This window comes from Tyto alba, unplaced genomic scaffold (genome assembly GCF_018691265.1).
Source record: "Tyto alba isolate M040663 unplaced genomic scaffold, T.alba_DEE_v4.0 Super-Scaffold_1, whole genome shotgun sequence".
NCBI classification, from domain to species: domain Eukaryota; kingdom Metazoa; phylum Chordata; class Aves; order Strigiformes; family Tytonidae; genus Tyto; species Tyto alba.
In genome coordinates, this window is record NW_024881261.1 from 21,211,669 (window position 1) to 21,238,056 (window position 26,388).

Here is a 26,388-nt window from a genome sequence, read left to right on the forward strand (position 1 = left end):
ATCTATGACATCATTTTACTGGTTTGTCATTTAGGTGAATGGGATTAACGTCACATCTCTACCATGCAATGAAGCCCTGACTTTACTGCAGAGTTCTCCTCCTGATCTGCACCTTGTGGTTTGTCGTGCTGACAGTGGTCCATGTCCCTCTATCAGGCCAGATGAGATTCCTGAGATTACTCTCACAAAAGGTGCCAATGGACAGCTAGGTGTGTGTAGTAAATACTATGCATGTTATTTTGGACAGGGATTACAGTAGTCATTAGATAATCATAAGCAACTGTGTGGTCTTGGATCAATATGATCCTGAGTGACCTTGACACCTTTATGTTCTCCTCCATTGCCCACGACCATGGAACAGAGAGCTTTACTTTGGGCAACTCCTTAAAGTTGAAGACTCAGATCTCTCATAAGAAGACAACTAGTATCTCTTATTAGACCAATTAAGTTAGTGGGAAAACAGTCTTTGTATTATTACCCTATCAGATGAAGTTTCTGGCAGATCTCCACTCTCATCTTTTTATGCTATTGGTACACAGATTTTGTTGGTAGTTAGATAATGATGTCTACTATCTACTGAGATACATAAAAATCTATTTGGTGGGGGAAAAAAAAAGGCAAAATTTGAGAAGGATGAGCCACTGGTTAGGGCAATAGTTTGCTATTCAAAAAATCTCCACTCAAATCCTTGATTCACCACAGACACAAGGCTACAGCTACACTGTGCAATACACATTCTAAAAGAAATCCCCACAGTGTGAGTATCTTGGTATTTCTGCAGAATGTGGTGAGTACCACACACAGATAAAACTGTAGACTCAGGAAACAGTATAGCTATATTTCCTCAGGTACAGCATCCTGTTTCCAGTTCATAAGCTAGCTTGTTCAGCGATTGCTTGAATATCATTGCACAATTCAGTTTTGCACTGTATAGGCATCCCCTTAGTTGTCATATGCCTCTGTTCCCTACGGCACTCTAAAGACTGAAAGGTACTTAAGCACTCTGGTAATGACAGAGTTACTGCTATGCAGCTAAGTGTCTTATTCAAATGACTATTCAACATCAGGTGAAATAAAGCACTATGGAATAGCTGAAGCATAAAGACGGACAATACAATTTTTTTTTTCCATACTTTTTGAATATTTAATTGCATTTCACTCTTCCAGTCCAGCTCTTATACCCCATCTCACCAGAGCAAGACTGTTATTTATAATCTCAGTGATTTGTTCAGCCTTTCAATGACCCATATCTATTCCATTAGGCTGTATGTCACTGAGAGTGAAAATCAAAACATGCTGCCACAAAAGATGTTTTCTCTGCATTATTCTAGGGTTGAAGCTGACAGGAGGAGCTGGAAGCAAGTTACAAGGTATTTATGTGCTAGAGATAGTCCCTGGCTCTCCTGCCAGTGTGGAAGGCAGTTTGCAGCCACAAGATCAGATTGTTTACATCTGTGGACTGTGGACTGAAGGCTTTAGCTTGGATGATGCAGTGAGAGTGTGTGAAGCTGCCACCCAGAATGTCCAAATCAAAGCCACAAGGTAAATCTGAGCTGACAAAGTAAATCTGAACATACTCAATCTCAATCCTAATGTTGAAGCAAGTTTCTAAAATTTACATCAAGTCAAACAATAAAAACATACAAACTACAAGAAAAATGCTTTACCTCAAAGGTCTGAACACAACACCCTGATACATAACAACCTGATACATAACATCCATAAGGTATCGTAACTCTTTTTAATTACAACTAACACAGTGAGTACAAGTAGAGTCAAACAACACAAATGAGAACTCTTCAAACTCCATCATCCAAACACAAATGTGAATCCTTTAACTGTGAGGCTGTCCACCATTCTCAGATATCTCTAGGGAAAATCTTTAAATCTCCACCACTACTTGTGCCAACCTTCACCATACAATCTCAGATTCACAACAACAGGCAAGAAATTACATCTGATGGGAAATTCTGAGTTACTTCCAACAGCCAAACGTTTTAGAAAGGTATTAAAAATGCAGCATTTAATCTGCAGCATGTAACAAAATGTCATTCCAGTCTTGATCAGTAACGGGCAGTTAAGAATCTCCCTCATCAGTTCTTGGCTGCACTTTAGATTTATTGTGTTCTGCAGTCTAATGTATCACCAGCAGGGGCCCTGGACTGATATAGAAATAGCTTCCAAAGATCTCAGAGTAACAGTCAAATAGTAACCCAAAAGTATGTGAATAACTAAGTTACATAATCAGTGTGAGAGATATTATGTCTGTCACAGCTGTCTTAATGTAGTTCAAACTTTTATCAGTGCTTTATTAACTTGCACTGGTCTAAGCAGATTGAAGAAACAAACTACAGCCTCATTAAGCTTCTTGCTGTACAAGCAGTTAATAGGCAACACACTCTGATTGTAAGAATTTACAATCTAAGGAGACAAACAGAAACAGGGTAAATGAAATTACAAAAGATCATTCCCACTTTCTAGAGGGGGAATCAAAGCTGAATTAAAAATGTACCACAAAGCAGTCCTGTACCGGGACAGATGGTTTATCATGTTCTTTATTTCACCAACCCATAAATAAAATGTTTCATTGTTGCTAAATACAGTAAAATATTTTATATACTGTTACAAATTGTCTTCAGGAAAGCACCATTAACAAAATCATAGAAGTGCAACCACACTTTAGACAAGTGGCTTTCTACAAATATTTTTCATATGTGCTTCACAAAGCATGCAGCTCTTAATGGCTCACATATTTCACTTCTTTTGCCCCCAGAAATGGCAATCCAGTGGTTCCTATAGAGCAGGAAAATAGTAAGTAAGGTTAATATTTTTGGTTTTTAGTTCAAAACTTGCTTCTGATTTTGGAAATAAGCATAAGGTATTGATTCATTGCATTTAAAAAGTTATGAACAGATTGTAACTTCGCATTCAGCATTTCTGTTATGGCCATTCTAAGGGTCTGAAGAAAATTTGGTAGCTCTTTAAAGATAGAAATAAAATATATACTTCTCTGTAAAAACAGTATTTATTTCATTTTGCATAGTCAGTTTCTATTTTTTAAATTAGTTGCTATTAAATTGGAATTTTATGTGGTCATATTTCAACATCTGTTTTGATTGAAGCTATTCTCTACAGGGTTTTCCAGCACATTTTGAGCCACTATTTAATATGAGCCACTACTTCATCATCTAGAACAACTTTTTAAACTATTATCAATAAACCTGTAGAAAAACAGAAACAGACAGCACCAATATCCCTTACTTAGTATAAAAGCATTCCTATCAGGGGACAATATTTAATACTATAACTGACACAAAATTTCAGTAATCTTCTCCACTACAAAGACTTGACCAGCATCGCTCTAGCAGTAGAAGGAGTCTCAGCAAGCAGAGGTTGCATCTGCACCATCAGGTGGAAGGAAAGGTACCATGTTTATGTCACTGCATAGAAAGTGTGTTAGCTATGCAAGTAACACTTTCCTTTGTACATTTGGCTGGAGTGTTAAGTCAGGCCCGACCCACAGTTTCATTTACCTGACTGGATATCTGAATTTTTTTAATCATGAAAAGATGACCTGAAAAAGTAACTCTGGGCCAGAATTGCTCGTATGCCTATACTCATCTGAATACCGGCATATGGGTATCTGAGGAAGTTATTCCAAGTCAAGCTAGTTACAGATTTCCTACTCTACTACAACTAGCCATGTGTTGTAAACTGAAGCAGCTTATTTCGCTTACTGAAAAATCAGCTTCTTTGAATTTACTACAAGACACAGATAAATTTATGTGTACTCTCTGTTACTGTGGTATAACTAAAGCATTGTAAATGGTAAAGCATATCCTGGTAGGACATTGCTTACACATTCTTGCTCCATAAGTTTTTCAGATTCCCAGATTTCTCAAGACACTTTCAAAACAGATTACCAGCTCTGATCCACTTCTGATACAGATTTATGAACTCTACAATGGTAGTTACCTGCCTCTCTTAAAAAACAAGATTCTTCCCTTTAATAAGGCACTTAAAAAAATCTTTACTAAGTTGGTATTTGCTGTTCTGTTTGCTACAATCTCTGATAGATTTACAGATAAACCTATAATAATTTGCTATTAAAGAAGCAAGCCTTAATTTTATAGACTCTCTTAGTTACAAAACTGAATACTAAAATTGTAAATGAAATGGTGAGCTTTTTTTTTTTTTAAACAGAACACTCATTTTCTATACTTCATACATTAAGAGTATTTTGTGGAAGACAACTAAGATCACCAAGATATGATAAAGCAAAATCCCAGAACTGGGAGTGAGTAGGTAGAGGTGGGAGTGTCAAGAAATGCATACTGTCTTCTTACATATCCATCTCTGCAGACACAAACACACCCTGCTTCTTCCTCCGGCTGATGGCTGCCACATGCCTAGAGTAACTCAGTCTGACCTTTGATTGTTGTTACATTTTTAAAAATAGCAAATGACTGAGATGCAATATCTCTGCAATTTGTGACAGAATTGTTTATATCTGTGCAAACTGGCAAATTTATCAGGCAGTAATATGTGTCTCAAACTGCCTCATATAGTATCAATATTGGATGTTAATGCTTCATGTAACAGTCTAAGAACAGAGTTCACACTCCCTTGTGTATATGAAGGTTAGCAGAAGGCCTATCAGAACAAACCTACATGTATACATTTAGGGCCACCTGTTGAGGCAAAGAAAGCCAGTATTTCTTTCTCAAATGAAAACCTGATTCTCAAGATCGGCACCTGCTGCATCAACATGGTAAGGAATATTGTATTTTTCAGTTAGGGTTTGTAAAATTTTGTGCCCTCTGTTTGAAATAAAATAAGTCTGGCAGACCTGGGCACGATTAATTGTTCATAAACAAAACTGTCTCCCTCAGGGTTTCAGAGAACATTCTACATTACCTGTTGTACATCTGGTGTATCTGACCCGGCAACATGCAGCTTTTAAAGCTTGTTTTAGAACCTGCTCATTGGGAGGTAAAAAATCTACAGAGATAATATGCAGAAAATTCAGTCCACAGTTCAGGAGTGTAAACCCACACAAGTACACAGGACTGTTTTTATATTTTACACATCAAATAGAAAATGTTTTATTATGTCTCTGAATATAATTCTGAGTGTTATACTATAGAACATAATACCAGTACAATTGTGTAAAAATTGTTGCTGCTTTTTCACAGAGAAACACTTGGAGGATACAAGCTGTGGTGCTCAGCAAAACAGTCCTGATTCTCCAGAATGTAAGGCAAGTGACAATTTTATGAAGTGTGAGATGACCCATCAAGTGAAGTGAGTTATATGGAGCGAGATTTCTTCCAGTAGTGGTATTTAATGTATTTTTTTCCTCTCCAGTTTCTTTAAAAATGAGAATATAATGCATTTGGAGAGTGTCCTCTGAAGTGTTGAATTGCTTCAGCAATCACGGACTAGAATGCACTGAGCACTTCCTGGGGTCAGACTCTTCTACTGCTGTTTTTCAATTTGTAATATCACTACTTTACCAGCTTGGTAATATAAGCACAACTCACACGATGTAGACCCTCCATTAGGTCTTCATAGTACTCTTAACAGTTTACAAGATTAATCCTTCACTTAGAAAGAAAGTAACACCGGAAAAAGATACAGAACATCACAGCATGGGATTCCAGGAAAAACAAGTATAACTTTAATTGTGAAGTGTTTTCCACAACAGACTTTGAAACCTGAGATTAACTGTTTCATTCTGAAATTCTCAGATGGGGCATTCGAAATGAGGGGAAAATTACTCCAAACTTTTGGAGTATTTTGCAGCACTGAAATAATCCATAACGGTTTGAATTCAGCAAGAGTAATTAATGCCATTTTTAAAATGATGAATTCCTAAAATACAGAGGTGTTTTCTTTGAAAAAAAGAAGTAATTTCCATGCTTGATAGACAATGCTTCAGAAATTCTTACAAGTGCAAACATCACTTCTGTTTGTGCAAACATGTGGAAAATAATGTTATTTGGAATTTAAATTACCCACATGGGGACTGGTATTTCATGGGAATAGATTTACTAGCTTTCTCTAGATTGTGGTTTGTTAAAATTAGACCTCCAACCTGGCAGAAAAATTGCAACAATTTTCTCACTTCTGATTAAGTGGTCACTATTACTGCTTCTTCCACACCATTTAATCCATGATGGTTTATCTGTTCAACTTGATAAAATAATTTCTGAGGATGATATTTGCAATGTTGGAACTAGTCATGCTGCAAGTCAGACGTTTCTAGGTTGCTGCTATTTCTGACATAATACTTGACCCTAAAAAAGCAGTTGATTTTAAAACTGAATGAAGTGCTAAAGCCAAACAGACAGGTATGTTGGGGTTGCAAGGTTAAGATGTACATTATAGAACAATAAAAGAATGGAGTATGTACTGCATTACCAACATGCTGGAGGTGAGTGACTTGTTTTCCAGTGGAGGTGTTGTATTTGATATATTATAAAAGGATTACAAAAATATATGTTTCCTTGCTCTTAAGAAGTTATTTTCCCCTCCAGTGATTATTTAAAAGGATTATGGAAATAAGTATGTATTATTTTCATTCTGATACATTCATCAGCTGCTATGTTAATCACTGGAAGGTCTATACACCTATTCAAGAGATAGATATATCCCATAATCTACATCAGGCAGCGAGGGCTGTGAAGCATAATGGGATCTTTTGGTTTTAAAAATACAAAAAAAAACCACAGCCCTAAATAAACTCCACTTTAGACTGCATTCTTTTCTATTGTAGGACTTCATTATTAAGATTGAGCTGGAAAAAGCAGAACATGGAAGCCTGGGATTTGCACTGGTAGGTGGAAGAAATGGCAGCGCTATCCTAATAAAAGCCATCAGCCCAGACAGCACTGCAGATCTAGATGGGAGGCTTCAAGTTGGGGACATCCTACTTAAGGTAATGCTTGATCTTCATCATTTTGGTCTACATTTTCTCTACTCTATAGTAAGCATTCTGTTCAGTATAATATTGTGCGGTTTGGAAATCTGAGGCTGCTTGACACAGTACCATGTAGAAGACAGTGTCCCTTGGCTCCTGGGGTTCTGAGGGCCATTCTGCCCCTCCCTCCCCTCCCTCCTCCTTGCCTAGAGTTCAGCTTCCTGGGGGACTGGGCTTCTCTACGGCTGGAGGTGGCTGTTGGGCACTCCAGCAGAGACACAGACCCAGAATAGCATGACAAGCAGCAAAGTGCAACAAAACCATAGTGTAACTGTTCCCAGTGAGGATTACCCATGAAAAATCAGGGAAACAAGAGTTAACTGACTAAGCATGCATATAACAGCTAACCAGGACAATACCGGGAAGAACCTATCACCAGTGCCAGTTAGGTAATATCAAGACAAGCAAAAAGCACTGGAATTAGAGATTTTGAATCTTTATTTAAAATCTTACTATCTTAACCACCTTTTGTAATAATTTTTTTTTTTTTTAATGTCAAATTATTTTTAGCTCCCCCTCCAGGAGTTTCGATATTTTTTGTTTGGTTTTCTATTTTTCATTTATTTTAATCTCCTCTCCATCTTCCATCTGAAAAGCGAGGGAAGCAATACCCTCAGTGTCTCAGAAGAGATGCAAACTATACTTTTGCAGTGTACTGCTGGCAATCATGGTATAAAGAAGTAGCAAGGAGAGGGTCAAGAAAGTTACTAAAATAGAAGGGGATAAGGACACATGAAGTGCAAAGAAGTTATACAGAGATTGCTCAGTGCTGAGATATGTGATTTTAAAAAGCTTTCTGTTGCAGGAATCTAGAAGTATATATCATTGTATTTTTCAGGTGAATGAGACTTTCGTGTCTGGTCTGCCACGCCAAACAGTTGTAGATTTGCTACGCAAGGCTCGAGGCTCTGTTCAACTCACTGTCTGTCGAAGAATGTCTTTGCATTGGGATTATTCAGGCAATCAGAGCAACATGGTATCTTCCCCCACAAACACAAAAGCAGAGCTTGGTAAGCAGCTACATCCACTCAGTATATTATAAAAGTGTGATTATGTGTTTGAATTCAAATTTCCTTTAAGCAAAACAAATCAACATCACTAACTTTACAGTTAGTCCTGATTCATAGCTGTAGATACAAACACATTCTTCACCTTGATCTGCAGCACTAAGATATTCAAAACATAGGACCACAAGGAAGGAATGCCTAAGTGTGGTTTTTAAGTCTAGGAATAGAGGAAGCAAATCTGCAAGACCCTCAAAGGTGCTTTAGCCCAGTTTATGCTTTTGAGTCATGAAGGTTCCTAGTATGATTTTACCCCATTTTATACAACTCACTGATGGAATCACATCCAATCATTGACCCAGCTACTAAAACACATTTCCCACAAATTTCACATCCCAGCACTCCTACCTTATCTCTTGGAAGCACTACACCTCCTGTTCTGCCTAGCAGACAGCTCCTCTCCCTTCTGTGCTTGTTCATGTTCAAATCCAGAAGCTTCTGCTCCCAGGTTGACTGCTATTAATTTGAGAGCACACCCAACTGCATAGGGCAGTATTTAGAGAGCTGACTAATGCTAATGGAAGAAAATTGTGCTGCAGGCTCAACTCTACTGAATACTCAAAATTTAATACTAGTTAAATCTGGGAGTGGAAGCAAGGGTATATTATTACCAATAGATTATGGATTTATATTCCTCAACTTTCTATTTCTTTGAACACTGAAATGTTTCCTATAATGGAGAAACTTCAGGAGGAAGAATAAAGAATTCCTCCTTAACATACCTTCTGGCCTGCTGGTTACAAATTGGAGGCTTTGTTTCAAATCTTCTCAGGCAAGAAGCCACAACTATTGCTATTTTCTTTCTCCCCAGCTGACTAGGAAGAGATGCAGAGCTGACTGTGGGTTTTGGACTTATTTTACAGCAAACATTTATGCATGTAGTCAGTTTTACTGATTCAAACTTACCTGCATAGGGATTTTAGGCAATTCTGCTGTTAAGTAGCAGCTGCCTCTAGGGTTCAAGGATCTCAATTTTTTCGGTATCTATTAGACTGAGCGTAATTCTCTCAGACCCCTAGCCTGTGTCATAAGCACTGGACACACCTTCACATACTGGTAGCTATCCAGTATGTTTCAAGAGCAAAGCTTTTCCATAAGGATGAGAAAGCTATGCACAGCACCGTCCCGGAAGGAGGATGTTCCCTGTCCCATCTCTATTCTAATTTAATTTTGTGGGTTAACAATGCAAAAAAAAATGGAAGGATGGACAGTTATAGAAAGGCTGATTGAAGCTCTTGCTCTGTTAAAGGCTGTGGAAATATTCCCATTCACTTCAGGGAGACTAGCCTTTTCTCTAGCTCTGAAAATTCAAGGAACTAGATGTAGGGACATTTATTTGCATCTCACATGGAATTGGTGGATTACACAGTTTCTGGAAAGTTTAAACTGTTTTCCTGGACCAGTAAAACCCAGTGGTATTATAGAAGCATTAGCATCAAAGTTAATCTATGGTATTTGTCACTTAGCACTGCAAAGGAATGGGCTAAGTTAGGGAGGGAAGATTTAAACTCTGTTTCATTTTTTTTTATAACTGCTGTTGATACACGGGTCTACTTCAGTGTATCTTCTGGCATCCTGAATTACGCTGGCTTCTTCATTGGTGTTGTGCCGTACTAACCCTCTCAGAGCATCCATGAAAGGGATATCCCATGCCAGTTTCTGCCTCTTCCAAGATCAAAGTCCTCTGGTGTGGTGGCACAGAAGAAATGGATATATATTTTCATGCTTTATAGGCATTTTACCTTGATTTTTGTTTTCTGGTATTCAGATAGTGCTGAAGGAAGTCTACAAGCTCAGCCCATTTTCACTTTCAAGGAAGAAGAAGAATCCAACCAGATGTGCACCAAGGTAAAATCTGAATCAGGCTTCTAGAAGTTATCAGTCAATGTACTTGTATGTTTGTTTACAAAATGGGTTTGCTGCAATGCGGGGAAGAACCACACCTTCTTAATGAAAAAATATTAATGTGAGAGAAGTGCGCTGCAATGACTGGAACTGCAAACATTTGAATGAGTCAGGGGATTCCACTGAGATAAGAGCATATGATTAGTATAATATATATGCTGAAAGGGCAGGGGGAAGGAAGGTTGCATATGCAAGTCTAGTTCTGGTGCTTTATAATATTGGAATAAATGATTTATTAATTTTACCATTTTTTCAGTATTCTAAAACAATATACTTTAAAAGATTTCTATTCAACTGTCTTTCAGTAATATTCATAACTCCAAGGCACCCAAACTTCTTCAAGCATGGTTACGTTTTTGAATCTTAGTAAGTCCTGCAAGATATTTCACATCAAATTTTAGAGCATCTATTATTCCTAAGTTTACAACTGTAAAAGCTCTCCTCAGAAATACAGGTCTTCTTATCCTCCAGAACAAATAAAAAACCCAAACAAATATAATGAAGCTAGAAAATGACAAATGGAAGAAATCCTTGACATGAATAAGCTGAGAAAACCTTAAAGAGGCATTTGTTTGAGGAAGTTTTAGGTACACTTTGGAATGGATGTTAGAACTAAACTGCTAGACATTCATGAAATGTAAGATCAAAACAAGTTCATGTCTATGGTCTGACAAAGGAGTACACCCAAGAAGTAATATCAATGAGAAGTAGGAGATAGTACTAAGGTTACAGGTTACTTATTAGACCCCTAAATTAGCAAGGTATTAAGGCACAAATTTAGTTTTAAGCAGGTGGTTAAGTCAGTTCAGCACAGCACAGGCCTAACTTTAAGCACAAGCTAAAATTTTTTGCTGAACTGGTTCCATTAACTGTCTCTTCTTCATTATTTCCAGCTTGCCTTTAGCTGTTTCCTATAAATAGAAACTATTTATGCTTTACTTTGTAGACTACAGCTGCCACCTACTCCAAAGATGTAGACTTTGAAAATGACAAGCTACTGAAAAAAAAAAAACGATGCAAAAAAGCAGAAGTAAAATGCCTTTCCTTGGCAAATAGAAAACAAAAATCTATATAACATTCTCCAATCAGTGTAGCCAGTAGATGTAGAAACTGGGTAAATGAATTCATGGTTAAATAGATAGTCATTAATTCCCCTATTCTAATGGGTAAATACAAGGTCAAAAGTAAGAAAATAAGGTGCAAGTGGCAGCTACTGTTAAAGATTCTGTGGGGCATTCGGTAGTTTATACCATATAACATGCCAGGGTGGTTTCTGGGTGCATCCGGACTATTAAGCAGGTAAAGAAGAAGAAACACCACTCTGAATTAAAATTTAAATAATTATCTATCAATGTTAAAACTGAGAAGGAGCGACTTTCACATACTAATGGCAGATGACCTGTATGATTATTTAAATGCAGGACCCAGTTATCATTCTCTAGGATGGAAAAACAGCCACCAACACTATTCCTTTTACTGCATATAGAGAGTGATCAAGGGTCTGACTTCTCTATTAATTCAGTGCTTCTTCAGTAGAGCAGCTACACCCTGCTTCTAACAGCTGGCATCATTGTGTCTGAGATAAAAAAAGGAAATTATTACCAACAATTCCACCTCTGACACTGGTGCTTTCTGCTGCCAAGAGTTGGGAAGTGAAGAGTGTGACTCATGATTCCTGTGATTGCATTTTCTTTATAAGATCAGAGAGGATATAACTAACATGAACCTTTTCATAGTCATACACGCTAAGTCTGAAGACTGTACTGTTACGAAGCTCACAAATATAGCTGATGTGGCTTTTTATTCCTTGTAGATTCTGCAACGCTGGATCAAAGTTACACACTTTCTTCTGAAAGTGGAAACTATTCTGTTTTCCCCTTCTTGAGTTAAGGACACATTTTTGTCAGACATATGAAAGAACGTTGATGAAAGTAATTATGTTCTTCATGTTTCTGTATTACTGATTTTTCACAGCTTTTTCTTGTTTTAAACCTGCAGGATCCAGAAAGTACACACAGTTCACCTCTGCAAGGTTGGCTGTCTGGACAGGACTATAAGGATATCATCAGTAACATTTCAGACAGGTAAGTCTTTCAAATGCAGTAAAACTGTTATAACAAATAGTATGGATAATTTACTCTTATATTCCCAGAGCTGTCTTAATAGGGTATGCAAATGCAGTCGTGTGTCCCAAATAATAGAAATACAGTTCTACTGGAATGCAGCTCCATCTGCAGTAAGAGTTGCTAAACAGCTTCCACACAACTACTAAGACAAATGAAACGTAAGCTTCTAGGTGTAACAGCTCATGCAGACTTCCCTAAGCTAGCTTTAGCCTTTCTAGCTGAGGAGGAGACACAACACCAGTAGGACTGTCATGTTTGTGTGAGCAGGGTCCCTGTGGGTTTTACCAAGTGTTCCAAACAGGTCTTGCAGCTTGGGCTGGACCCTGGGCTACTATGGCTGTAGAGTTACAGATGTTGAACTCCAGACATGTGGGAATCAAGAGAATTTAAGGATGTTACTCCAAAGAAAGTACATAGTACAAGAAGAGAAGAATTTTACTTCAGATTTTAAATCTACAGTAAAATGGGAAATCAAAAAGTAATGGAGTGTTGATAAGATATGGGCAGTTTTGTCTATTACAGTGATGCAGAATATAGGAAATATGATTATCACTTATAACCCACATAAATGGATAAAAGGACTAAATATTTACATTTAAAACTTAAAATTTTGTAAGAACAGTATTTGGCTAACCAATTAGGGATGAAAATCTCCCCTAATTTACCTGCTTGAAGAGATAAAATCTGAAAGAAGCTTTGAGAGCACCTGCAGGTGAGAACATCCATGTGAACACAGGCTTAGTGTCACTTGATATTAACTCATTGTTAATATAACATTATCTTGTGATATATCAGGTAATCAGGTGTGATTATTATTAAATTAGCTTGCTCTGTGTGAAAGATGCATAAATACATCTATGGCTAATACAAAGTTATCATATATAGGGATAATAAGTATCTCTTCTGGTTGTTTTGCAAATAGGATGGTTTTCTGGTCCCTGTCATGTAATCTGAATCTTTTTACTACCAGTATTCTCTGGTATTTCTGTTTTCTAGTTGTAAAAGCTTTGTGAAACTCGAACATGCACAGCCTGCAATGATTATTGATATTTGAAAAACTGCTACTTATTATCTTATTCTCCCTCTTAAGTCTACCTGTTACCATTTCTAATATTATGTATTATGAACATATATAGGATAGGATAATGCAAGTCTGTGATATGCTTAAACCTACTAGCATAATTAAATGTTAGGTCTGAAGGTATCCGAATTAGACAGGAGAGGAATATTTGACCCATTCTACACACATTATAGTTGTATTCTGGACTACAGGCATATCTTCTACGTAAAACATATTTAAGTACTTTAAAATTATCTAAACACAATAGGAAAAAGTAACAAGCAAAGCCTATCTAGTTATGATTGCCTAACAACTGAAAAATGTCATACATGAAAAATTCTCTATAACTGTAACAAGCCTTACTTCCAATCATTTTTTTGGGCAGGTTTTAATACAAAGCATGTTGTTATCTCTTTGAAAAAATAAAATACCACATACAGATAATAGTGTTTTTTGCTGGTTATATTTGCAAACAATACTACAGACAAAATAGTACTACTACTCCTTGAACTTATATTCTTCAGAGTTCACACTAGTTCTTGAAAATAGTTCCTCAAGGAAGTTAAAAGGGACCAAATATAGATTAAAACCAAAACCTTTGTATGGTTCAGATTATCAAAGCTTCTTCCACTTCCATAAGACCATTCAAGTAATGCTGTTTTACAGGTCATGGAAATATGCAGAATGTGAAGGCAGCAGAAGAGAGAGTCAGCAGTCTGAGTCAGACAGCTGGAACAATGAAGATGATGATATGCCTCACAAGATTTCCGTTCTACCTAGAAGTAACCATGCATAAATTCCTCTTGTTTCTGTAACATTATAGACCAGCTCCCCCATAATATGTACAGTGAGAACAACACTAATCCCCTGTATACAAGCTAAGAATTTGCTCCTTGTGTTCCAAAGACCTGGGCACTCAGGACACAAGTTTTACCGCTGACACATATGAAGGCCATCAAACTTTTGCAACATCCACAAGAAGGCAGCCTACATCAGGAGCTCTCCAGATCTTGGAACTGCTAGAAGGAAGGAACATGAGTCTGAATGTAGTTAACTGAACGCAGCGAGGCCAGCTCTCCTGGTCATCACCCACTCACCACTGGTCTGAGCACCTCCGCTTTGGAACTCCAGTCTCAGAAGGATGAGCAATTTTTTATTTTTATTTTTTGTGGGGTTTTTTGTGTCTTCTGTTTTGTTTTTTAGTTGGGATATTTTTTTAGTAATGTTATAATGTTATATATCATGTCCTTCCCCAAAGGAAAATATCTGAATACCTTGATTATACTCAATTAGATGCACAAATTGAGCAAATAAGAGGAAAAGAAAGTTCTTGAATTAATTTGAGCAACATCGTGACATTTGTTCAAATCATGAACTATTGGGTAGTGCAAAGAAATGACACATTGGCTCAGTGGTTGAACAAAAAAAAAAAAAAAAAAACATTGCAATTTGGGAGCTTCCCAGTGCATAATTAAAAACTTTAAATTCTCAGTTTGTGCCAAAATGAATAAAATAAAAGCAGATGGATTATCTTAGAAGAGATACAGTAAACAGACTAGATTTAGTAGAAGGCCTTTTTCATATATGAAAGGCAATAACCAAGAAGGCTTTGAGAATTAATGGAACAAATTCTAGGAACATACTACGAAATGTGCTTTGTTATCACTGGACGCAATAGGTTTTTGAAACCATTCTTTCTCTCTTACTGTTCCTATAAAAATCCTCAAAAAAGTAAATGAAACACACAAAAACATAGAACCAATGGTCAAATTCTATCTCAAGACTTTGTTCCCAGAATCACTGAATTTCACTTCATATAACTTCATTAAAAGCTCTAGAACTGATGTGCTTTAACACATACTGAAGCACTTTCACAGCAGAGGCACTAAATCCCCTCTGATACCAGAAGACAGTTGTCTAGTTGTTCCTACATAAAATTAAGCTGCTTCTGCCCCAAACAAGAATAATTTGTGAAAGGAATCATACTGAGGATGCTGAAGTATCCCATAGATTTTCTGAAATACAGGTCTCTTCCTGCTTCTTCTTGCCCTATGGAAGCAATGAATTGCTGATTGCTTTTATCAGAAGTGAATCACAGTTATCTCCCTCACACTACCATGCTGTGCTGGCTAGTGAATAGAAAATTATAACCAATTTATCTTCTACTACCTGCTCAAAGTTTGGGGTTTTTATTCCACTTCATCTGGAAGAGAGAGAGGTGTACATAAAATAGCATTCTCTCTCTGGGACAGGGGATCTGTCTTCACTGTCACTCTCAACAAGTGAATAGAAACATCATTGCATCTGTGAGGGTTAGAGAACAGAAAGTGAACAGAAAGTATCTTAGAAGCTCAGGCAAGGCAGGTACAAGTTGTAGTCCAGACAAAAGCATAGCATGCACAACACTTCTGTAACAGAAATTATTTAACAGTAGCAATGACATCTTACAAGAGGAAAACGGAGCACTGCTCCCTGTCTTCAGCCTACAGCAAAACTGTGGAACAAATCATCACGTTTTCTTTGAGACAGCTGGCATGTTACTCTTTGCCAACAGTAACCTATGACCAAAAGGACAAATTCCATAATTCCTCTGCCTCAAACCACTTTTTTTTACCAAACAAGCTACTGTTTTTACTCTACATGGTAACAAAAGTTTTTCAGTTGCTTCAGTAGAGAAGTGATATTTCTGGAGATGTAAATGTTTATCCATCTTCTTAATCTGTCAAGTTTTGGATCAGAACATAAAAATCAGGATGAGCTAACTAGTAAAACCGAATCCTAATTTTGGTGCATCAAAGATACTTCACATCTTGTTCTTGAAGGGAAGTGTGAGGTAAGATGAAAAGAAAAGAAGATATTTTCTTACTTCAGGAAGGAAGAATTTACAGTTATTATTCCTAGCAGTGCGGTGTGGTAATACTAATTTTCAGGAAAGTGCTGGAAACATAAACATGATTTCCTGTGAAGATATAGCCAGAGTGTCCTATATCAATATAAACTAACAAAGTTTACTATCCTGCAAGAACAGTTTATTTAGAACAGACTATATTTAGAAACCGTATGAGGCAATAAGTTGCAATAGTTGGATCTGCTTTCAAATTATGTGCTGGTTGTATCCATGGTGCTGACTTACTCTTCTTTCTGCTGTGAACAAAAGTAAGCCAAAAATATTTTTTCACATTTCACTTCCACAGTATAAACATCAAAATGCACTTGAATACTGCAGCTCCCTAGTTTTTACAGCAAAGACTTTGTACTATGGGCAATAATAATTAAAAACTCCCTTGTTTTTTTGTTGCTATATAGGCAGAACCTTTGCTTCTGGAGATGAACTGACTCAGTTAATAAACTTTAGACCATCACTGATTGGAGTAGGTCCAAGGACTGGCATCACAGATCTTATTCAAGGCCTTCAGTTGCGGATTGAGAATCAAGAGGTGCTAAAGGAGTTTCTGGTAAACTGTGATTCTTTTTTAAGATCTGAGTGTTTAGAAGACCTAAGAAAGTTACTTTTAGCAGCCTTCTGCATACTGTATGGGAGATCGACTCGTATGTCTTTACTGACTCCACTTTCTTGGAGAATTATTCCAGCCAGAATGGGGCTTCTACTCTCCTGTTTGGGTGATGCTACAGTACTTGGATCTCTCTCCTTCCACACAGGTCAGGCTTACACTTTTCCCTGTCTAAAGATACTGTCCACATTGAATGAAAAATAAATAATACACAAAAGGACAGTATGAATCACTTTTTCCTAGACTGACTTCTTCCTATTACCCCCTCAGCTCTGCTAAACATCTCCTTAAGAACTATTCTAGAGGCTGCAATAAAACAAGAAATCCATCCTGCTAGGGATTCACTGGTGTTGAAACACTTAGTTGATGAAAGGAAAATGTTTCACAAAATGTTCCAGTGATCTATGGAACTCATTGCCACAGGATGCTATTAAGGTCAGGAACTCTGTGAAATTAAAAAGTAATGTACCTCCATAGGCAAGGACAACACATAATTACTTCTGATGGCATATAAGTAATGAAAAAGTGTAAAATTAGGGAAGCATATAAAATCTCTCATATTGGGATATAGATAGAATACTCAGTTAACAGCAAATTCCCAAAGAACAGTTTCATAACTCTTCAACACAATACTGGAATTTCCTTTAAAGGATGTACTCATCACCAGTGAAATAGATTGCTACTACTTTTTCCACAGCAATTAAAATGTTACCAGTTTGTTTCACTTGCCTTTATATCTCTGATATATAAGTGTATAGGATTTGAGCCCTGAAGGCTCAAGGGCATGTATTGATTTCCATTCAATTCTGTTATTGATGTAGGCATAACATACTTTGAGCTGAGTCACGCATCTGCATAGAACACATAAAGATCTAATAGGGAAAGCATTGGTTACCAAGGCCAACTGATATTTTATCTGAGCAAAAGCTGTAGTAACTGATGAAGATGTTAAAGAACTGTCACATGTATTTCAATCCATATACATTGTCTAGTGGCATAATGTGATGGCTGAGCATTGTACTGTGTATACCAAAGAGGTAAAAGAATAAATAAAAGTGAAGGAAACTCAAAACTGTAAATGAAATTAACTTGCACATTCCTGCTACCAGCTACACTGCATTCTGTTCCCCTAAATTTGCTGGGAAGTACTTAATGACCGTATGATTTGCACTTAATATCATCGATACTGTTCCCTATATCCATCACTTTCTCTGTCACTGAGAAGTATTCAGTGACATTCACTGCCTGTTAACAGTGCAATAGTTGGTGCTTTATTCAGTATGTTATCAATTACGAATGCCGACATCTGGCCAAGACACTATTCCAAAAATCTATTTTACAGCAATATACAAGAGGGATTTGTAATGACAGAGACTGAGGATGTGGGTTGGAAATATCACTTGAAAACCCTGGAAATTTTGTGCAGGCTGAAGAAAATACGAAGCAATTCTAATTCCTTGCCTAGACATTTAGAAAACGAAGTACTGATTCTTTTCTGTAAGAAGTCTATTTGCCCATCTTGGGTCACATATAGCAGTAAAGTTTGTTCACACCAACACTGTAAAGGTTGTCTGTAAAGGATGTGAACAACGTGATTGACTATTTCTCTTTGATCTAGGCTTTAGAACATGTAAAACCACTAAATGACTGCAGAACTGGCAAAGCACCAGAAAACCAGGATAAAAACAGATACCAAGATATTCTTCCATGTAAGTATGCACACTAATGAGAACATACATTCAGTGAACAAAGACATGAGAAAACAGAAAAACAGTTATAATACTGAGATGTAGGAGGTGCAGATTCCAACACATCCTTAGTCACAGAGAGCTCCACTAATAATGAAATGTGTTGAGATTTTTTCAAAAAGAGGTAGAGTTCATACAAGGATGTCTGTATTGCACAATATGTAATTTTCTGAAGTATCATCTTCCACAAGGCGCATCTTGGTCTGGTAGGGGGTCAGCTGTCTTGATGTTTCCTTCCCTCTTTCTCAGAGATATTGATCTACATTTCTGTGGGCAAGTGTAACTTGAACTATAATAGCAATTCTTTAAATGTTTTTAAATGTACAGCTACATCTACTGCTTGTGACACAGTGGAAATGTGAAAAGTACAATGGAAATCATGTAATTATGTACCTCTTGAAAAGACAAAGGTTCTTTCAGAGGTATTTGAAAGCATAATTTCCAAACAGAGCTTTCAGCTGCTCAGCTCTGATCTGAGTCAGAAACAAGTTTCATCGCTGATGAAAAGTCATTTTAGAAGAAAGATTTGAGTCCAAGAGCTGAGTGACTGCTGTTAACAAGGATTTCCAGAAAATAATGTATTGCCCAATGACTCCCTGAGAGGTATCATGATAGGAGGAGAACACCTTCTGGATCCCTGATGTCTTTCTAAACTGCAGCAGCAGGACGACACATGCAAAATTTGTAGCACAGTTACCTCTCCATATTATTGATACAGTATACATTCATACAAGTTTCCTGTTTTGTAACACCAATATCCAGTGACAATGTTCCCATGCCATACCTTAAAAGCAGTGTTGGATATACTATTTTGAATTTTTGCCAAACAATTTTATGGTAATTAGAAGGCTTGTCAGAGTGTTATGCAAGTATCTTAAGAGAAATAAAGCTGCAGTGAACCATACAATTTATCTGTGGGAATTCCTATTAGCAATGACTAATATTAGTGATACTAGCCAAATATATTCTAAAATCCAGAACATACTTTTCTGCTAGAGGCTGAAGTTCCCCATCTCCTGAGTGCTAGAGATGGTAGAGCTCCATTTCAGATCAACAGCTGAAATAGCAACTTTCTGTTTCTCTACAGATGATAGGACACGAGTTCCTCTGGGAGAAAAGAATGGTTACATTAATGCAAATTATATTAGAATGAAAGTTGGAGAAGAAGAACATTTCTATATCATAACACAAGGGCCTCTGCCATCCACTATTTCTGATTTCTGGCAAATGGTCTGGGAGAGTGAATCAGATGTGATTGCCATGATGACAAAAGAAGTGGAGCTAGGGCAAGTCAAATGTCATAAATACTGGCCTGAATCTCCCCATGACCCCACAGACCTGGCTAAGTTCCATCTCAGGCTAGACAATTACCAGATTCTGGAATACTTCATAATTAGAACAATAGAAATGATCAACAAGCAGGTAAGTTGAGTAGACTTAATACTTTCATATATGATTAATTGATTAGATATTTTACATGAGTAAATACTAGTATTGTTTGCTTTTTTTTTCATAACATTTGCTCAGTATTTTGGGGGAATGTAAAAATCTGAATAACAGGCTTGAAAATAGGGTTAATGAGACACTGCTTCTCTGCTCATTGCACAAGCAATGGATCCAACATTACATACATTTGGACAAGAAAATCCCCAAATTAGTCCTTTAATAGTCACAGAGCTGGTGTGTTCAGTGTTTTGCAGAATTTATTACTGTTCTCAAATCAGCAAGGGCTGACAGAGTGGATTCATATTCTGTTATGGTGGCTGGAAGGAAAGAGGGGAAGAAGGTGGTCTTCATCCTAGATTTTAGAACAAATAATATTTCTTTCATTCATGAAAAGATGTGAATACACATGAAACTACAAATCTAGCAACAGATTTTTAGAAACCTAACAAATATAGAATCCAGGTGTAAGAACACAGGCATCAGGGCAACTGTAAGTCTATCAGACTTGTCTCAACATTCAGTAAAGCTCTGCAAAAATTTCCGTGGGACATATTAATTAATAGAATAATTGAAAGATTTGTACTTGTGTCAGACTAACTTGATGTCTTTTTCCATTGTCATGGTTTAAGCCCAGAGGGCAACTGAGCATCATGTAGCCACTCCTTTCCCCGCTGTGATTGGGAAGAGAAAATAAAACAAAAGGCTTTGGGATTAAGACAAGGACAGGGAGGGATGACTCACCAGTTATGGTCATGGGCAAAAGACAGACTCGATTGCGGGAAGAAAAAACCCATTAATTTAATTTGAACACCACCACCACTAATTTACCAACCAAACAGAGTATGACTTGGTGAAAATACCATCACATCTTAAAACCACCTTTCCCCCCACCCCTCTCTTCTTCCTTGGCTCAGCTTTGCTCCTAATTTCCCTACCTCCTTCCCTCCAGCAGCACAGGGGGGCAGGGGATGGAGGTTGCAATCAGTTCATCATTCATTGTTTCTGCTGCTCGTTCCTCCTCAGGGGGAGCACTCCTCACACTCTTACCCTGCTCCAGCATGGGATCCCTCTCACAGGAGTCAGTCCTCCATGAACTTCTCTGATGTGAGTCCTTCCCACAGGGCTGCAGCTCTTCATGAACTGCTCCAGTGTGAGTTCCTGCCATGGGCTGTAATCTTCCCAGCAACAGACTGCTCCAGCATGGGCTTCCCTCAGAGTCCTGGCCTTCTTCAGACGCAGACACCTGCTCTGATATGGGGTCCTTCACGGGCTGGAGGTGGATATCTGCTCCACCATGGAACTCCATGGGCTGTGCAGGTCACAACCTGCCCTCTCACTACAGGCTTCAGGGGAGTGTCTGCTCCAGTGCACCTTTCCCCCTCCTCTTCCTCATTTCTTCAACTGACCTCAGTGTTTGCATAGGTATCTCCCTCATAACTCCTCCTCCTCTCAAGTTCCCCTTCTTAAATACGTTGTCACAGAGATGCAGCCACCATCACTAATTGGCTCAGCCTTGGCCAGAGACAGGTCCAATTTGGAGCTGGGGAAGCTTTGAGAAGCTTCTCACAGGAGCTACTTCTGTAGCCCCTGCCCTGCTACCAAAACCCCACCACACACAAGGCCAACATAGCCATATAGAAAAAAACTTCTCTATATGAAGAAAACACAATTCACCTTGTGTCACTGAGTGTGAAGCATACTAAAGCATTTAATATGAGTCTTTCCAAAAGATTATTAAGATGGGAATATGAGCCATTATATGTGATTGTTTCAATGAACATGTTATGTTTTCTACGTTTGTCTTGAACCAGTATCAAATTACTACAGAAAGCAACAGGTTTACTTCAGCAGAAATCCAGACATGCATTCAAATTCTTCTGATGGTAAAAATCCAGGTAGTTCTTTTGCATCCAGCTTAAAGTGTTTTGGCAAGCTGGAAACACGAAGTTGTGTCCCGGGATCATTCAGTTAATAATCTTATTTTATCTACATTATGAATAGTCTCTTAAGTATTTTTTTAGTTGATTTGGTTTATATGTTAGAGTATCTAATCACAAATTGGTCTTTTCTATCTTGTAGCCAGAATAGCATTTACAATCTTACTATCGTGGCTATCATATTACTACTCTTCTGTTAGTATGGTTTAGTTCAGTTACAAAAACAATTTTTGTAAACATTACCGAAATGTTCTAATTTAACAAATGTTTTTTATTTTCTTTTCTAACCAACAAATAAGACAACTACCCCAACTCTGTTGCTGGGGCAACAGAGTAACTTTGGTGTCTCATCAAAATTATATAAAGTAAATCTCCTAGGTCTGTGTCTTCTCAGTACATTTCTGAAAATCTAAAAGAAAACTTAGTAGGATCAAGTATGAAAAGCTGAAAAATTGTAGGGTAGACAAACAAGTGACTAAGAATGAGGCTGATGGAAAATTTATCAGTGGAATTCCTTGAAAATTGTTCTTAGGACTGATCATTTTTAATATTTCTGGTCTCTCTCTTGCAGACAGAAGAGAAGCGCATTATAAATCATTTGCAGTTTACCACTTGGCCAGATGACAATATTCCCAAACTGGCTGAACAGCTTGTAAAATTTATTTGTTACATGAGAAAAGCTCACAGTGCAGGACCTATTGTTGCTCACTGCAGCACTGGCATTGGAAGAAGTGGAGTTTTGCTCTGTGTTGAAGTTCTGCTCAGCTATATAGAAAAAGATTTATGTGTAAGTATCAAACAGATCATTGTTAAGTATTAAAAAATGGTATGGATGTCAACAACATGTGGGGGTATCTTAGACCAGAGTAATTCTTGATAGAATTCATCATAACAGAACGAAATAAAGCTAGCTTTTGTTGTTTTAAACAACAAAGATAATAGCTACAAATATAGTATTTGTAAATGAACTCAGTCATAGCTTCACCATCTGAACATGTTTAAATCCTTCTTTATATTTTGCATGTCAACCAAATAAAAACTCTCCTCTTCTGATAGTTCAACATCAAGCAGATAGTGAGAGATTTGAGAGATCAGCATTTTGGCATGATCCAAACTAAGGTAAGTTCTCAATATTCAACTAGACTATGATTTTTAAAGGCCTCAATTAGTGGTACATACCCACATACTTTGGTAAATCTGGGGCTTAAAGCGTAGTTTTAGCCCTCACATTTGAGGAAAATAACAGCCTTCCAGGAAAGTGGTGTCTATAAATATGAAAGGTCTGTCCCTTACTAACTAATTGAAATAAAAGAAAAGCACCAATATAGTACAGATACCAGATCCCATGCCCCGTTTATTTTTAAGCAAAAATAAAAGAAAAGCAGGGATTAACAACAAAACTGGTGAGATACCATAGACTCTACACTGCAAAATTGTGGCCTTCAGCTGAATTCTTGATATTGCTGAGCTATCATCACCTCAGTAAACCCTTCTACTGCTGAGTTAAACCTACCCCTGAAAAGAGTTTTCATACAGGAAAAGACAAGATGCAGCTAACTCAATTTAGAGCAAAGAGCTAGTAGGAAGAAAAGCAAGACAAGACTAGGATAAGTTCTTCCTATAGGCAAATATTTTAGCACATGCTTTGATATATTTTTCTTCAGGATAATGATTGAGCATGTGATTAAAATTAAGCAAATAGATAACTTTCACTGACCTAAATGAGACATGCTTACAGGTACTGTATTGAATAAAGTGTTCCTGAACTTTTACATTTGATGGAACAAAAAGAACAAGGATGCTCTCAAACATGTAAGTTTTAGTATCCATGTTACAAAGATGCTGGTGTTATAAACAGCACTTCAGCCAGTCCATCCTTCTTTGTCTAGAATTTATGTTGAATGTAACCAGGTGTTTCACACTGATGTCTCTGTGTACAGGATGAGTATTTATTCTGTTATGAAGTTGTGCTGGAAGTCCTTCAGAATCTTCAAGCAATGGATTCCTACTGACTGCAATATGAGTCTTCCCTGTTGCTACCCCCTTGGACTTTGGGGACCACTCAGCAATTCCTTTAAAGAGATGTCAAGCCAGCATGGACAAGTGTTATAGTACATGCTTTGTTAGATTACTCTGATTTCTAAGGCAATCCAAAACCTTGCTTATCATGTCCTGGGTAAGTCATCTGTATCTTGGTTCACAGTTTGGAGAAACAGCCAGTCAGCACTGCTGCACTGCTGTTAAATTGCTGTGGACAATTTAAGTATTCTGTGTAATAACATATTAATTGTTAGGAAAATATTTTGGGACTGTGACAAGGAGATAGCATCCTTTGAAATCAGCTTTACTTTCCAGAGGGCAAGTATAAAGATCTAAGATTCTGCTGGTGTTGATGGAAGATTAGTTTTTCCTTACACACTGTTGCACACTATTGGCTTCTGGACTGCAAATCAGTATTTCCTACAGTAGTTATGCTTTTGTGTGGAAGGATTCAATTTGTTTACCTTTAGTTGCTTGAACAATATAGAACCATTTCCAGTCATCACTCCAGCCCAGGAATTTATATCACCAGAACAACTTAAATGAAGAAAGTGACACAAAACCAGTACACCTTTAAACCCTAGCTGGTTCTATTCAAACCAGGAAAAGCATTCTAATAATTAGGTGGAATATTATTCTTTTCCAGCAATACGAACAGCTGTAGATAGCATCAGTATTCTTTCATTCTGCATCCATGTAAAAAGGAATGCAATACTAAGCCAGATGAAATGACTCTGTGTTTGTTGTGGCACACATATACATTTCATCTTCCCCTGATGTTTTCCATTGATTAACTATCTTGTAATTCTTATCTAGGATTTGAACCAATCTATGGGAAGTCCCGCTGGTTCCAGTAGCGGCTGAACCAGATCTTTACATTTGAGTAAATAACCCTGTACAGTTTATTTCTCTTGTAAAAAGTGTTTCTGTTAGCACGAGTTTGAGTGGATTTGAGCAGAAATCTGTTGTTCAAGTTTATAAGATTGTACTTGTTTCTACAGTACTACTTCTAAGTCCTTTATCTAGAAGGATATATATATGGAAGTGAAGTTATTAGATGTGCATTGGAAGAGTAACTTTTAAACATACAAAATTATAACAGCATTTATTTAATTGAATTGTACATATTTTTAAAACTTCTCTGATTTCAGGAAAGGAGAAAATATTAAGAGGCATTTGAATATTAAACCCCAGTAGAAAAAAGACAATAAAATAGTTGTTTATTTTCATTACGAATGAGGGGTTTATGGTTCAGGAAGAATGAAGGATTAAATACAAATTAAAAGCATGACTTTTAGAAAAAGTCACTGTAATACAATTATAATTAAGGCCAAGAGCCATTTTTTCTTTTTGCCCTCAGATAGTCCACTGGAAGTCAGGAAAAAAATAGAAATGAAATTTATGATGTGAGCCAGATGCTAATTTCAAACATATTGGTAAAGATCCAGAGTAACGCTAAATTAGTGGAGTAACCCTGCACTTAGATTGGTATAAATATAAATAGAATTAAGTGTTTTGTCCTAAATTCATTGAATTTGAGCCTTCCCAGAAGCATTACGCTCCATGCATTCTGCATTTACTATCTTTATTTTGAATATAAAGAACTATTTGCAGTTTTGTCAAATGTCATCAGCCAAATTTTTGTCCATAACTTTGTTATCTTCATTTGGTATTTGGCCTTTCACTTTGATTTTGATTACTGCACATGTACTATTATGCAATGAATGCACTACACTGCACATCAATGCACAATTCACTTGTTGTACCACAAAAACTTTAAAAAGCTTCTCAGTGAAAATATTCCTGTACTTTACGCAAAGGTGTTTTTTCTGTGGTTTAGAACAAGTATTCTGGATTTAGAAGGCAATCTTCATGGCATTATCTGTTCTTCCTCATTTGTGCATTATTGCAGATGTTCAACAGAAGTTTTTCCTGGTTTACAGGGTTATTAAAAAGATTTCTGAAAACACTGCATTTCATTTCAATTTCTTTTTATGAAAAAGAAGCTGTAATACTTAACTACTAACCAGTAAGAGCTCTAGGGAAAATAATCTTTTATTAATTGGGCTTATATTTAAACTTCCTCTAAAGGCAGATTTTGTGATGATGGTACCTTTTGTATATTCCCCTAAAGCAGGTATTACTAACCTCTGAGACATTCTGCCATATTCCATGTTCTTATCCTTTAGGAATGTAATAATTAAATGCTTTTAGACACTATGGTTATGATCCCAATAACAACATCCTCACCCAAAATGAACTTTGTTTTGGATGATACATATACTTTTACACAGATCTAGTCCTCTAAGGCTGCTAGCAGAGTAAGGTAAAACAGAAATATCTTTCCAGATATCTCATAATCTGTTACATTACAAAAAAACTTTTACGCACAGAAAATCTCAGAGCCTCCTAAACCAACTTTAAGGGGTGCCAGATAGACGCAATTAACCACATGCTGGGTGATAGGCCCTCCATCTGTCACAGTCCTGGAGTGATCCCACAGAACAAGTTTCTCAATCCACAGCCTGAAAACATTTTAAGATAACTGCACACTTGAAAGGGTTCTGC

General features: G+C 37.1%; 1 protein-coding gene across 5 annotated transcripts in view; it reads left to right on the forward strand.

The window, feature by feature from the left end:
• The window catches only part of FRMPD2 (FERM and PDZ domain containing 2), a 78,872-nt gene extending 53,083 nt beyond the window's left edge, over positions 1–25,789 (forward strand). For 4 of the 5 annotated variants that reach the window (XM_033001787.2, XM_033001786.2, XM_033001788.2 and 1 more), the window contains 14 exons: positions 35–209; positions 1,332–1,370; positions 5,196–5,260; positions 6,779–6,940; positions 7,821–7,992; positions 9,815–9,894; positions 11,950–12,035; positions 13,804–13,919; positions 16,444–16,592; positions 18,268–18,358; positions 19,485–19,819; positions 22,352–22,567; positions 22,837–22,899; positions 23,721–25,789. In XM_033001787.2, coding sequence (XP_032857678.1) covers positions 35–209; positions 1,332–1,370; positions 5,196–5,260; positions 6,779–6,940; positions 7,821–7,992; positions 9,815–9,894; positions 11,950–12,035; positions 13,804–13,919; positions 16,444–16,592; positions 18,268–18,358; positions 19,485–19,819; positions 22,352–22,567; positions 22,837–22,899; positions 23,721–23,792 — 1,821 coding nt within the window. In that variant the 3' untranslated portion in view covers positions 23,793–25,789. The other variant, XM_033001790.2, reaches the window with a different exon arrangement.
• Positions 25,790–26,388: the final 599 nt, after the last annotated feature.